General features: G+C 40.0%; 2 protein-coding genes across 2 annotated transcripts; both read right to left on the reverse strand.

The window, feature by feature from the left end:
* Positions 1-526: 526 nt before the first annotated feature.
* Positions 527-11,099, reverse strand: LOC113686696 (uncharacterized). Its single transcript, XM_089202980.1, has 4 exons — positions 10,964-11,099; positions 10,390-10,451; positions 1,994-8,416; positions 527-1,803 (listed from the first exon to the last, which is right to left on the reverse strand). The coding sequence occupies exon 3, from the start codon at positions 8,392-8,394 to the stop codon at positions 3,406-3,408; it is 4,989 nt and encodes a 1,662-aa protein (XP_089059106.1). The 5' UTR covers positions 8,395-8,416; positions 10,390-10,451; positions 10,964-11,099; the 3' UTR covers positions 527-1,803; positions 1,994-3,405.
* A 461-nt stretch (positions 11,100-11,560) lies between these two features.
* Positions 11,561-14,862, reverse strand: LOC113686666 (uncharacterized). Its single transcript, XM_089203008.1, has 3 exons — positions 14,495-14,862; positions 13,305-13,474; positions 11,561-12,713 (listed from the first exon to the last, which is right to left on the reverse strand). The coding sequence occupies exons 1-3, from the start codon at positions 14,805-14,807 to the stop codon at positions 12,573-12,575; spliced, it is 624 nt and encodes a 207-aa protein (XP_089059134.1). The 5' UTR covers positions 14,808-14,862; the 3' UTR covers positions 11,561-12,572.
* Between the last annotated feature and the right edge of the window lie 15 nt (positions 14,863-14,877).

The raw sequence follows: 14,877 nt of genomic DNA on the forward strand, positions 1-14,877 counted from the left end.
TGTTTGCATGTGCGACCTCTCTAAAGGCGACTCTCGAAAATAAATATTTTGCCTCTCTTAGAAAAGCATGCGGGGTCTCATTATAAACAACGCCAATATGGATAAATAATTAATCAGACCATGAATTCGTGTTTTCACATAAACAGTATTGTGTAATATTTTACACAGCAGGAATAAACTGTTTTTTCACTCTCTTCAAGTGACTTATGTCGTCACTTAAGTGTTTAAAAGATTTTTCACAACACCCCCCAACGACGGCAGATGTTATACTCTTACGACGAATTTTATAAATAACTTAAAGCTGAAAAGCATTCGCACAAGGAGTGACCGTAAGGCCGTAGAAGTTTGTTCCAAATAACAACTAACTGCGGAGAAAACCACGCTGCTGCGACAGATTTGTCAGCTCTTAGAGGTTTCGGGATCTGTGACAGCAAAATAGTCAAGGGACACCTCAGAGCAAACAGACCAGGACTTTTTTAACGTAGAGTGTAGTATCCTTGAACGTCACAAAGAGTACAGTCTCAAGTTTAACAAGAGCTCTCTCTAGATTTAATCATCAACTTACACTGAGTTACATTTAAGCCTAAACGACAACTCAAAAGAATTAGGTTACGTTATCAAAGTCTAACTTTTAATGAATTATCCAATACATTTCAACAAGGTTAATTGCTTACATAACACCACCGATGTGCAACAACCATATAAAACACTTTAACAGGTAACAGGTTGAACGCTATCTAAGTTGTGATCTGAAATCGATTGGTAACGGCTTCTCGCAACAGGTACAAGCTGATGAACCGAAACAATACTGATAGTTCAACAAAACAACCTCTACATTGGATTTTCCAAAATTTTAATCAGTTATAGCGGATAATCAAAACAAATCTCGCTTTATTGAATTTTCTCTCCTCGCACAGGTCGAAAAGAATACTTCAGCGCAACTTTGTGTTTACGATACAACTTACCGAGGAAAATGCGCAAAATTTTTGTTCCTTTGTTATACTTGCATCTGCAGAAGGCTGACCATTGCTTTATATTTCTTGACTAAACACGTATTTTGATAACATTTCAATAGATTAGACCAAATACTTTACTCAAGCTTAGAAGTAGCTCAACGAGTTTGTATCTATTTGAGAATGAACTGTAGCACTAGTTCCATTTCATAATAACATCTTTGAGATTGTCCTTCTCAAAACGCGAGACAAGTGTTAAATTAGTCGTCAAAGGAATAACATCTTAAAAGTTTCCGCGCTTATGTTAACATTTTAAATTTTATCCAAATGAAGCAGCCTCCTTTTGATTACACCAGTAGCTACATATAAAATCTCAATTTTACGTGCAGACTGAGTTCCTGTATTCAAATGTTGATTTTTACTTAAATACTTTTTATCTTTAACGCTTCAAGTATCATGTAAGATAAGATAAGTCAACTTTTACACCCTAACATCAGTAGCCATATTCTCCATACTGTTCTTCATATATTTCCTAAGGTGCCGACAAGGAGAATTTTTCTAACAAGCAAGAGCTTTAGTTGATGATCATTTCCTTTATTCTCATGAACTATAATGTGATTTAGGGGTGATTTTGTAAGGAGAAATAAGATGCGTCTTATTCTTAGGGGTCAAGGGTTAATTTGCTTATTTACTACTTGAATTATGACTAACTATTGTCTCCTGATCCAAGAAACTATCCTTTTTTTTTTTTAAGAAAGTCAAGAATTCGAAATGTCCTAAGATTTGAATCAGTTCTTCTCAAGTTTCATCGGTCTGTCAGACGGCTCTTCTGTGTCCGGAGAGGAAGCATCTGTGTAAAAAGTGGAATAAATACAAGATCGTCATTATATTCAGTGGTGAATAAAAGGTTAGAGCATGTGTCGTATATTTTCATAAGATTTCTATGAATATTAGACTACTCAAATTGATTTAATCTGATTTAGTTTGATTCAGTCTCTGCCACATTAGCTCACATTATTGGTTATTCAGTAATTACTTACAAGAGTTCCTTCCGTCAGTCAAACTTGACATCATCACCAAGGAGTGCAAATGCAGCCCAATGTCTAAAGTGGTTGTAGAGGCTTGATTTTCTCAATTTCTCTGCAGACAAATGAAGTGCCTCGCTTGCACTTTTATTGTCCCTCATCAAACTTCTATAGAACACATTCATAAATGCCTTAGTGGCGGCGTCGTCCACAGGCCACAGGGTCATCAGAACCGATCTGGCACCGGATCCAAGAAAGGCTCGTGATATCCCGACAACTCCCTCTGCTGTCAGGACCTTGCCACGTCCAGTATTGCAGCAACTCAATACCACTAGTTTGGCCCTTATTCCCACTTTTGCTATATCCTCCATCCTTAGCAAGTAGTCTTCCATTCTGGCAATCCCATCTGTGCGCTTATTTGGCGTCAGAGCAATTTCTCCTCTTTCTGCGTCTCCATGAGCGGCGATGTGCACCAAACTTACATCCTGGATCCTTTTTAAGACCTCCTCTTTAGTAGCTTGCTCTCCAATAAGCTTTAATATTGGTGCCGTTACGTAACGGGATATCATATCAGCTTCTGTTCTGGCATTCGGAAGAGGTTTTAAATTTCCAACCTTTCCTTCAAACTCTACGCCTTGAACAACTGGATCAGCTACGATCAACGTTCCAGTTTGGGCGTGGTATTCTTTAGGTGAGTCTTGAATGACTAGAAGGGATGTCAGAGAAGGAATAAGCCGAATGCGCTTAGTTTCTGACAAACACTTTCCATCGGAATCTTTCAAGGCTGCAAAGGGGATCAAAAACATACTTCCCTCAGGGATGATGACAATCTCTGGACCATTGATAAATTTGAGGATAGGCTCAATTAACAGTTCGTACAGTTTCATTAAGTTAAATTCTCTTTCTTCTTCCCCTTTACCACGAAGGTAATACTGGTCGCCTTCATCGCTTTGTTCCTCCTCTGTCGTCGATGATTCCTCTTCATAGAATGCGGCAAAAGACCGATCTTCGTATTCTTCTTCGTCGTCTGCAGGTAAGAATGTTAATGTCTTTGACACCAAATCTTTCAAAGTGGGGGTATCAACCACCCCTCCTTTCAAAGGAATTGGTACCAAATTATCTAAAGAGGGGGTATCAAGCTCTGGTTTTTTCATACTGGCATTGACGCTTATCTTCCCGTCCTTGTCTATGACCCAGAGATAGATGTGTCTGGTTATGACACTCATGAAGAGGAAATTAACTTGCTTGCTCTCTACGAGCCTTGAAATCGAACTCAAAGTAAATTCACTCGTGTTCTCGACCTCTTGTATGCCAAAATTGACTGACATCAGATCAACAAGTGCACGAGCTCGTCCTTTTTCTGCTGCACAAAGAGCATCACCCTTTTTTCCAAGGTTGAGTAACAACAAGGGAAGTCCCTTATAAAACTAAATTCGCTGCTCGTCCAATGAGAGCTTGTATTCATCTTTGAGAAATTCTCTGATGCTCTCGTGGCCTTTTATGCTTTCAGAGAAGTAGTCCGATGCTTTCGTGAAGCTATCGTGGTGAAAATGACTCACACCTAGACTGTAAAGGATTAAGTGTTCTTTGTACTTAAGCCCAGTTTCTTTGATGATTTGAAGTCCCATCTCTAGGTATTTGATAGATTCTTCATACTGTCCGAGTGCGAAGTAAACGTTTCCAAGGTTAACATAGGTGATTCCCTCTCCTTCTTTATGGTTAATCTCTTTTCTGATTTTAAGAGCTTTCATGTGGTAATCTAAGGAGACGTCATGTTGACCACGGGCATTTGCTATGCTACCAAGGTTGTTATATGATAAGGCCTCCCCTTCTCTGTCGTGGCTTTGGACACAGATACTGAGCGACTTTTCTTGATATTCAGTGGCTTCGTCGTACTGACCAAGGTCACGGTATATACCTGCTAGGTTTGTGTAGGTTGATTCCTCTCCACTCTTGTCTTGAATATCGTGCTGGATTTTCAACGCTTCCTCGTAATAAGTTTTTGCCTTCTCATGCTGACAAAGAGTTTGGTACACAATTCCAAGACCATTATATAACCGTGCCTCGGCCCTTCTTCTCCCACTTGCTTTGCTTAACTTCAATGCTTTTTCAAAATACGTAATGGACTTCACGTATTGTCCAAGATTCAGGTAAGTGCCTGCGAGGGAATCATACGCACTTTCCTCTCCCGGCTTGTCGCCGGTTGCTCTCCCAATCTCCATTTCTCTCTCGTGTTGCCTGATTGACGCCTTCGTTTCAACACCAGGACTATGTTCCTCGTATCTGTGGGCAATATTCATTCCGCACTTCTCTTGATTTTCGATGGACTTTTCATAAAGGTCGAAAACATAATACACACACTGTGAGATAATTTCTTCAGATTCACTTCCTTCTGGTCTTTCTCCAAACTCCTTCTTGATTTGTTCTGCTTTCTCTTTATACTTATCAGCTTCATCCTTCCTACCCAGTGCATCAAGCAAGGTGTACAGCTTCTGGTAGAATGTCCTTTGTTCTCTCTTGTTCCCCATTTTATTGCTTAACTCTAGACCTTTCGTGTAATAACCAATGGCCTTTTCTCCTTCACCCTTAAGACTGTATGCTGTACCAAGATTTTTGTAGCATCGCACTTGTCCTTTACTGGCGCTGATGTCTTTACAGAGCCCTAAAGCTCTTTGGTGATACAGTATGGACTTCTGATGTTGACCAAGATCAAAGTAAATGCTTCCCAGATTGTCACACGATAAGGCTACACCGTGTTTATCGCCAATTTCCTCGAAGATGGCAAGGGACATTTCTTGATACTCAGCCGCTTTCTCAAATTTCTTCTGAGCATGATAAATGGTTCCTAAATTGCTGTGCGCTGTTCCTTCTTTCTCTCGATCTCCAGCCGCTTTGCTTAACTCTAGCACTTTCTCCTGGTATAAGACTGATTGGTCGAACTGGCTAAACAAGTAATATATAGTGCTGAGGGATTCATTAGATAGTATTTCACCTTCTCTATTACCAGTTGCCACGCAGATCTTAAGAGCTTCTTGCTGATGTTCAATCGCCTTTTCATACTCGCCGAGGTTACTGAACAAGAGGCTAAGGCTGCTATGACAACATCGTTGTCCTTCTCTGTCGTTTAATTCTCTCTTGATGTCGAGCCCTTTTTTGAAACACTCGACTGACTCCTCGTCCTTTCCAAAAATGTAATAGATTCTGCCAAGGTTTTTGTAGGAAATGCTTGTGCGTAGTTTATCACCAATCTCATCGTTGATGGCCAATGCTTTCATTTCGTACTGGACTGACTTCTCAAGCTCACCGATTGCATGGTACACATTGGCAAGGTTGCTGTAGGACGTTCCCTCGCCTTGTTTGTCCTTTATGGATTTGCTGACTGCAAGAGCCCTTTCCTGATATTCAATCATTTTGTCATGATGGAAAAGACGATTGTACACATAACCAAGGTTGTTGCAAGCTGTTATTTCTCCAACTTTATCCCCGATTTCTTCACTGATTTGAAGACTTAATTGGCAAGATTCAATGGCTTCTTGAAGCTGATCAAGTGCACAGTATGCAGTCCCTAAGTTGTTCTGTGAGGTTGCTTCTCCATGTCTGTCGCCTATTTCCTTTCGGATTTCAAGACTCTCTTTGTGACTTTCTGTAGCTTTTTTGAAGAATCCAAGGTCGTAATAAATACTCCCAAGTTGACTATGAGATCTTGCCTCTGCCTTTCTGGCACCTATAGTTCTACTAACCTCAATTGCCATTTTCCTGTACTCAATGGACTTTTCGTATTGACGGCTAGAATGATAGGCAGTTCCAAGTAGCTCGTACGCTTTCCCAATTCCTAGTTTGTCGCCGAGAACTTTACTGATTTCCAGGGCTTTCTCCCCGTAGCTGATTGAGATATCATACTGACCAAGGGCCTTATAAAGACTGCTGAGTTTGCTACATGACGCCTCTTCCAACTTCTTGCCATAATGTGTTTTGATAATGTCGAGTTCCTTTTCGTGATACTGAATGGCGTCTGGAATCTGGCCAAGAGCCTCGTGCACAGTGGCCAAGTTGTGATATGTTGTTTTTTCCCCTTCTTTGTCATTGAGAGCTTTCATTATCCTGATACTCTGCTCAAAATAGCTGAGGGCTTCGCCGTACTGGTGCAGGGCATAGCACTTGGTTCCCAGGATGTTGTAGGACATACCTTCTGTTTCTTTGTCTCCAATCTCCTCACTGATTTCAATGGCTTTCAAGAGACATTCTTTGGACTGTTCTTTCTGCCCAAGTGCGTCATATGCACGACCAAGATTGCTGTACAATATTCCTTGATGCTGTTTTTGATTTGTTGCTTCGCTGGCTTCTATGGCTTTCAGAAAATACTTGATGCTTTTTTCATATTTGCCAAGAGCGGCATAAATGTTGCCGAGATTGATGCAGGAATTAGCCTCTCCACGTTTATCACTAATAGCCTCTCTTATTGCCAATGCTTTTTCCTGATACTCGGCCGCCTTTCCGTATTTCCGAAGAGCATGACACAGAGAGCTCAGATTACTGTAGGACGCGGCTTCTCCACGTTTATCTCCAATGGCGATGCTAATGTCAAGTGCTTTCTTCAGACAATCCATTGACTCGTCATATTTGCCCTTTTCTAAATACAACTTGCCCATATTGTTGTAAGAATTTCTTTCCGTTGGCCTATCTCCAATTTCTGAACTTATCTTTTGACTTTCATTGAAATGAATAATCGCCTTTTCATATTGGCCTAAATCGTCGTATACAGTGCCAAGGTTGTTGCAAGATACACCTTCTCCTCGTTTGTCTCCAATCTCTCTTCTAATTAGCAATGCTCTCTCATGGCTCTCGATTGCCTTCTCCAGTTGTCGAAGTTCATAGTAGACACTGCCAAAATTGTTGTACGATGCAGCCTCTCCTTGTTTGTTACCGATAGCTTTTCTTATCTCGAGACCTTTCTCGCAGCATTCCAGTGCCTTTTGGAACTGACCAAGGTCACTGTACACGCTACCAAGCTTGTTATACGACTCTCCCAGTCCCTGCTTTTCCCCAATCGCTTCATAAATTTTAATGGCTTTCTCTTGACATTGAATCGAATCGAGTAACTGACCCAGAGAATTGTATACACTACCCATGCTGCTGTAAGCCGCCCCCTCGACTTGTTGGTCCCCGATATCTTGACTGATTTCGAGAGATCTTTGTAATGATTTAAGAGATTCTGGATAATTGGCAACAGCCTCCTGTACTCTGCCGAGGTTAAGGTAGGCAAGAGCTTCTCCTTGTCTGTCTCTTATGTCTTTGCTGATCTTAATTGCCTTTTCGTAGTATGTAACGGATAGCTCATACTGGCTTAAAGCGAAATACAGAGTGCCAAGATTAGTGTTAATCGTTCCTTGCCCGTGTTTATCTCCGCGAGATTGAAAGATCTCTAAGGCTTTCTCATTGCATTCGAGACATTTATCGTATTGGGCTCGAGCATGATACACTCCAGCCATATTACTGAGGGATGCACATTCTACATTTCTGTTTCCCACTTTTAAACTAATCTCAAGGCTTTTTGTTGAGCACTCCATCACTTTATCGTATTCACCAAGGACGTAATACACTTTTCCGAGACTGCTGTAAGCCTTTCCTTCTCCTTGTTTACTTTGGGCCTCCTTGCTCAATTGAAGACCTTTTCGTAAATACTCGACTGACTTTTTATATTGGCCAAGAGCATGATAGACATCTCCAAGGTTGATGTGAGTGTTCCCATTCCTTCTCTTATCCCCGACCTCCTCATTGATCATGAGAGCTTTCTCAAAGTATTCGATAGATTTCTCATACTGGCTAAGGGCACGATGAACGTAACCCAGTAGATTGTAAAGGCGCCCCTCTCCACCTCTGTCTTTGAGTGCTTGTCGAATTTCCAGACTTTTCTGGAAATGAGAGATGGACTGTTCATACTGGCTACTAGCGAAATGCGTGTTACCCAGCTTTTTGTACAATTTGGCTTCCAATTTAGTGCTACCAGTTTTTTTACTTATCGCAAGAGCATTTCCAAGGTGCTCAATTGATTTTTCATGCAAACCGAGGGCATAGTACACGTCACCAAGATTACTATGAAGCTCGCATTCTTCTTTCTCATGTCCAGATTCCTTACAGATTGTAAGGGCTTTTTCTAAGTACTCACGAGATTTCTCGTGCTTTTCAAGAGCAGCGTAGGCAATTCCAATCTTACTGCAAACAAGTCTTTCTCCATCTTTGTGTCCCGTTTCGTTGCAGATCGAAAAGGCTTTTTCATAAAACTCCACAGCTTTCTCATGTTGTTTTAAATCAAGGTAAATGTTACCTAAATCAATGCAGGATTTCTCTTCCTCTTCTTTATGGCCATTTTCTTGGGAAATTCTCAAGGATTCCAGTAACCGATCTACAGTTTCCATGGCAGAACCAAACCGTGTTTCTCTATGAACGAGAATGAAAATAATTAACACATAGTGAAGACTCCATTGTGCTCTGTTCTGTTGAAAGCAAAGAGGAAGCGGCTAAAGTAGGAAATAGGTGTAGGGGAAAACGAGACGAAGTCGAAGTCGAAGGGACTTGCACGTTGGACCACAGCGTGATCGCAGTCACTCCGACGCTCTGATTTGTTTAACGTTTTGAGACTTTAGTTTTGATACATCTTTCATCGTTTCCATTCATACACTATACGAGAGTTAGCTAACTGTGTTTGAGTTTCATTACAGCGTCAAAATTAGCTTTAAAAAAAACTTTGATAGTCCATTTCGTGTTCATTTTGGTGTTTTCCTTCTTTTCCTCGTTATAATTTGCTCAATTTCGGCGCTTGGCATGTTTCCAAACTTATTTTTGTGTCTTCTGTCGCTACTTCCATTCGCCACCGGGCTCGGTGTTTTCATCGGTGACTGCTTGTTCCGAAATTTCACTTTCTAGCTACGTGTAAATTGTGTTGTTACCCACAGGTTGTTATGTATCATTTGAAGTTTAAGATATTGTTTTCAAGGTTCGCTTTCTGGGTCAAAAAGAAAAAAAAAGAGAGAAGTCAGGGAATTGGCAGGCCAATGTACAAATTGGTCGATGGCGTGACATGATTACTCCGTGCATCTGCACTCTGATAAACCCTGCTGTTTTAGACAATCAGAACCCGCTTCATATGGAAACTTTATTATAATATGTTTTATCATGTCCAAGTAAAGCATCTCCGATTTCTATCCTTCTGGGCAGTGCGTCAGAACAATCGCAACATATCCAAGCGACTTTTGTATGACAAATACATGCTCTATGGTCCTAAATACGAGGCAAAAGGAACCTGTAGGGATAGTCGAGCGAGCAAAAAAAAAAACAGACATACAAATAAACCTAGTGATAGGTTTCCCCGTGGATGGCTTCATTAAATGATACAACTGCAGTCATTAAACTTTCCCTTCATCTTCTAAGAAAAGAACGAACTAACGTTAACGAAAGCATAAACTATGCCTTTGTTATGAATGATTCATCAGCTGACCATCTCAAGGGGTCAAGCTAAATTTAAGTCTTTCAAACATGAATCAGAACAGCTAGCAGCATTTTCCCGGTTTAAAGAGGACCAATAGATAGCGAATGGCGAGTGCATGAGAGCTATTCGGAAAAAAAAATTCCCAACGGCCTTAATATCTACAATGTACATCTAGATCACTTAAGGAGAAGTAAGAATTTAACTGTCACGAAAAGCAATTAAACAATTCTCTCTTCAGTTATCCCTTCATTTTGGGTTACCAAAACTGATGCTCAATCTTTATTTTTATTTAGATACTGAAATTTGTAGGACACAGACTTCCGCAAAGTCATCCATAGTGCTAAAAATAGACGGTGTCATGAAAAATAACTATTCGACGATTTACTCTCGGATTGACCCCGTTGAGCTCCTCGTGAAGTTTGTGATACACTGGTAATTAAATACTCTGGCGATCGGTTTGAGAAAAAATCGTAATCCAAAAAAGATTGCACTTTTAGCAGTGAAGTTGTTGTATTTGGTATAAAGATGTTCATTACTTGGTACGTTTTTCGGTTTTTGAGTTTGCAGTGGTTCCTAAATTCTATGCTAGTTGGATGGAATGCTACAGCGTCACTTCTCAGAAATCTGTAATGCATGCAGTGAATTTTGCTTCAAAATTTTGTTTACAGATCATGAAGAAAGCTGCTAAAGGGGATACAAATCTAAAGAAAACTGCGTGTAACCAATCCGCCACACATACGATAAGAAGCCAGATCAATTCAAATTTCTGTACATGTAAACAAAAGTTTCGCTCAAGCATTACTGAGGAAAATTAACATACATTCATTCAAGTTGCTTGTTAGATGGAACAATAACAGAATTTAACTTGTAAAGAATGAGCTGTAGATCAATAAGTCTTGAAAGTAAAATACAGACCCCTTCTGACCTTAATTGAGAACCTAATCAGGCCCTCCAGAGTTTCAGCAAGACTCAGTTGATCGATTATAGCTGTCGAGAGAAGGAATCAACTATTAGTCCTCGATTACAATTATCAGTAATTCTAGACTAGTGATGCAACATGCCAACCCCTAATTTTATTCCGATATAGTAACACAACAGAATAGATTGGCCATGGACTTAATATCAGTTTCATGATGAAAATTTATTTGTCAAGTTGTTATGATAAGCAACGATTTGATCGCAGTTGCCCTCTCTGGTGTTCATGGTAAATGAGTGTATGTTGCATATTATAATATAACGTTTATTCGATACCCTTAAAGTGCAATGATTCTCGACTAACTAAAACGGAAGCTGTATCATTTCTCATGAAAATACGGACTACTTTCCGTAAGATTTTGCCTTAAATGAACGACAGTTCATTGTTGGTGTGCTGGTTACGCTTTCATTATACTTTATACAGCACTTCTCTTTCATCGGACGAAAAAGGAGTAAGCGTTCTAGAACAAACTATTATATAATTATAACAAATTTGGGCATGGCAACTTCGAATTCTTACTAACCTGCACGTCGTTATGAAACCTTTTTTTGCCAAGATGAAATGTATAACTCCACGGAGACCGCAGCGAGAATCGAAAGTGAAACTCTTCCCCGTGAAGTCTCCGAGATAAAAACAGGAAGTGTCGCTATTATCAGTCTAGGCCACAGGACTCTCTCGTTCGTTTATCAGGTGGCGCCATGGGCACGAGAAAGTAAACAATTCCCGTTCCCAGGTTTTTACGGCAATTTCAAAACGAATAAGAGTGGATATAGTCCTGTTTGACAGAGAACGAAAACGAAGGCATAACTTCCTCTTCATCACTTATCACAATGAGTAGAAATGATTCAATTATTTTTAGCTGGAATGTTCGAGTTAACATCAATATTTAACTGAGAAAAGTCCTATATGTTTCTCAAGAGAAGAAAGATGATTACAGTATTTAAGTTTCTGAGTTGGATTGTAAACTTCTCCATGTTATGGAAACGCTGAGCAAACTACTTCATTCATGACCTCTAGTAACTTCTTTTATTTTCTATGCGGAACGGTTAATCGCAGCATTAGCTCGTGAAATCATTAATAATTCACGCTTGAAATATGACAGCGGAAACTGTCATGAAAATTCTTGTCATGTCAGATTTTATTAAGTAACCCTTTCTACAACTTAGTGCCTATAAACTTCAGCCGTAAAAAAGCTCTTACGGAAACCTATTCTTTAAAAACTGTTCAGTCATTTATACAAGAAAGGACCAATTGGTGAAAGAAAAAAAATTTAACGGAGTGATTTTTCATGGTCAGATATCGAGAGAAAATAGTACCTAGGAGAGCGACAATAGAGACGGTGGCTGGGGTGAGTTTAAAATTTCTGAATTCTAAATTACTGATTAGTTCATTTTACAGTTGGTGCTTACTTGCCAAGCTGTTGAACAGGAGTGAGGCTAAGGATGACCTTGTTATGATACAAACCTTGCTGCTTTTTAAATGTTAGCCTAAGTGTAGCCGTGAGGCTGAAGGTGACCTTGTTGTGATAGAGACCAGCATCTTGTTAGCATGATAACAAAGTAATCTACATTTGAATAGCCTACGTGTATCCGTACTCTCCCCCGCAAGAGGAAACGGAAGCGAGGGAGAGGGTGCGGCTACACGTGGGCCATTCAAATGTAAATTATATTATTATCATGCTAACAAGATACTGGTCTCTATCCCAACAAGGTCATCTTCAGCCTTACTGCAAATCAAAGGCTTGGCAACTGAGTACACGACTGTAAAATGGTCCATTAAAATACTAAATTACAAGCTGAATGAAAACAAGTTAATAAAACGTACACATCTTATGAAGATATGAAAATATGTAATGTTCGCGTTGATAAAATTAATGCTAGTCTTAACTAACAGCAAGTGCACCTGATTTAACCAACGATGGTACGTTTAAAATGTTCTAATCATCTAAGTTAAGCAGCTAAGGTGGACCCTGGCTCTGTTCCTATATCATTCCTCTGCTGGAAGTTAACTAGTTTTAAAAGTGTCTATAGCTCCTTTTTTCATCACTGCTTTATCACAAGTCACTGTTTGTTTTAACATTTATACTGTAGTCTTTGCTTCTGAGACTCCGAGATAAATGGGTCCCCTTATCCCTAAACTTTGTCAATCCAGGATCCTTTTTCATCTGATCGAGTTTCGCATGCCACTGTGAAAGAGCCGGCAAGGAAATCCGGGAAATGCCGCTTGTTCTCCTTCCTCCATTTGATTCGGCGATTCTGGAACCAGATTTTGATCTGTTTTATCATGGAGATAAACATACACTTAGTTATTTGCTTGGCAACAAAACAACCCATCAGAACTAGGGCAGGATTATCGTTAGACTTCCTAAGAAAGAACACGACCGAAGATACACCATAGAGGCGTTCGAAATATTACTCTAGAATACAGTATAATACAGACGAGTTGGAGAGGTTCAGTGGATAGAGTCGTCTGATAGTCTGGGTGAGTCGAGTCGGTCCAGTAAGGCCTGTTGTCACCGGCAATGTGTGACGTCTCGACAATCTGAACAGATTTCATCATCCAGGTCAGACTGTCGAAACGTCAATCACTTTCACCGACAAGATTATGTGGTAAGACTACGTGAGTACATTAAACAGCCCCCAGAACTTACAATACAATAATAGGCAGACAATTAACTAACTCACGCATTCTAATGAGCTTTGATGTCTGAGAATTTTTTATGCTCGAGTTAGTCACGTACAAACGTGTGTGCGCTTTTAACAGACCCGTTTGACCGAAAGTTTTTTCCCTCTTGTATGTGTGTGGCCCGAACTATACACATTGTTTCAATGTTTCCTTATAACACTAGAGTAACTCATGCCTACCTGTGTCTCTGAAAGATTGAGCGCCTCCGCTAACTGCTGTCTTTCTGCGCCTACAACGTATTGCTGGTCAGCAAACTGCGATTCCAGTCGGCTCAATTGATCACAAGTAAAAATGGTCCGTTTACGGCGCTTTTTCTTGAAACGCTGCTGTCGGTTAAAACCCTCTCTACCTACATACAGACACATTGTCAATCAGTTAAGGGGTTTAATTTCTAAAGAAACTGCGATGCTGCAATGTTGGTGGGGGAGGGGAGGGCGGGGGTATTGCAAGATGATTTGGTTTTATCCACTGAGTTGACAATAAATTAGCCACAGGAAAGAATTGCCACAGCTGAACGTTTCGAGTGTTAGCCCATCGTCATTCCTTGCACCAGCTTTACAATCTCTCTACGGTGGCGAGTTATATAGTAAACTTAGACGATAAAACTAAGTCACGCTGTCGATCAGAACAGTTTTAGTCATTTTCAAATTTACAATAGATCACATAACACTTAGTCTGCCGCGCCATTCAATCTGTGTGAGAGATAGGTGATTCAGCCGGTCATAAAAAAAAAAACATGGTCGCTATCCGGTTTAGCTGGCTTACACAATTTTCCCGCGCTTGCTTTTTGTCATCTGCGCTCTTAGCTTTGAAATTAAAAGTTAGAAGGGCTTTAAAAGCTACTTCGAGCATTGCTCAGGGAAAATGCAAATTTTTTGTATAAAGAATATTTTGTACTTCACAAATACACGTGTAATGTTTTTTAATTACGCAGCTTAATGTGTTTATTTGTAACTTAAAATTTCTTTGAGAACTTTCCCGTAAAGGTTTTACTTTTTATTTTTTTGATTTATTCAAAATCTTATTAAATCCATGATTGCCCAAGATAATATCTTTTCCTTTTGTTTCCTTGGTTTCCTCGTTTTTTTTTTTTTTTAATTTTTTCTTCACTTTCTTTTGAAGATTTTAATTAGTAATGCGGGAATAAGCTAACAAATCTTAGAAAAGAAACTCCTTTTTGTTCTCTCATTCAAGGTAACTTAAAAAAGAGTTATATCTTTGCCAAAAAATGGTTTTTGACTGAGTATACGAAACCTTCTCTCTTAATAAAGACGTAACTTTCAGCCTGAACTTGCTAATGATAGCGTATGCCGTAAAATTAGACATACGGGCAGGAACTAATTTTTAAAATTAATAAATTTGAGCCTACCACTGTTGGAATTATTGGCTTCCCTGTTGATTTCCCTTGCAATTTGCACTTGTTCTGTGTCGGTGGTCGACGGCTGGAAGTGACGAGAAGACACACGCATTTCACTGAAGGAGTCCGCCGCGAGGCTGTACGAGGGTGAATGCAAAGTCAGCACAGGATTCATGGGAAACTCCAAATGGGAATCAGGGCACAGTTCCCCCGGGTAAACACAATAGGGCCGAAGGGGTATGCGGCGATTCCCGGGCAGGGAGCACAGGGAGCAGACAACCCGAGTTGGGTGAACCGTCAAACCATATCTGCTGTTGTGAAACATCTTACTTGTCGAGTGTTACGATTTTGCACGGGCGATGAATTTTAAGACGCAGTTCGTTCCCTTAGAAACT

Source organism: Pocillopora damicornis, chromosome 4, assembly GCF_964200805.1.
Source record: "Pocillopora damicornis chromosome 4, jaPocDami1.2, whole genome shotgun sequence".
Classification (NCBI taxonomy): domain Eukaryota; kingdom Metazoa; phylum Cnidaria; class Anthozoa; order Scleractinia; family Pocilloporidae; genus Pocillopora; species Pocillopora damicornis.

Bases quoted from the DNA above. Each gene is read 5' to 3' on its own strand.
- LOC113686696 (XM_089202980.1), bottom strand. From the start codon at position 8,394: ATGGAAACTGTAGATCGGTTACTGGAATCCTTGAGAATTTCCCAAGAA.
- LOC113686666 (XM_089203008.1), bottom strand. From the start codon at position 14,807: ATGTTTCACAACAGCAGATATGGTTTGACGGTTCACCCAACTCGGGTT. The intron at 13,475-14,494 runs GTAGGCTCAAAT...GTCTGTATGTAG, and splicing joins AGCCAATAATTCCAACAGTG to GTAGAGAGGGTTTTAACCGA. The intron at 12,714-13,304 runs GTAGGCATGAGT...ATGATAAAACAG, and splicing joins TCAATCTTTCAGAGACACAG to ATCAAAATCTGGTTCCAGAA.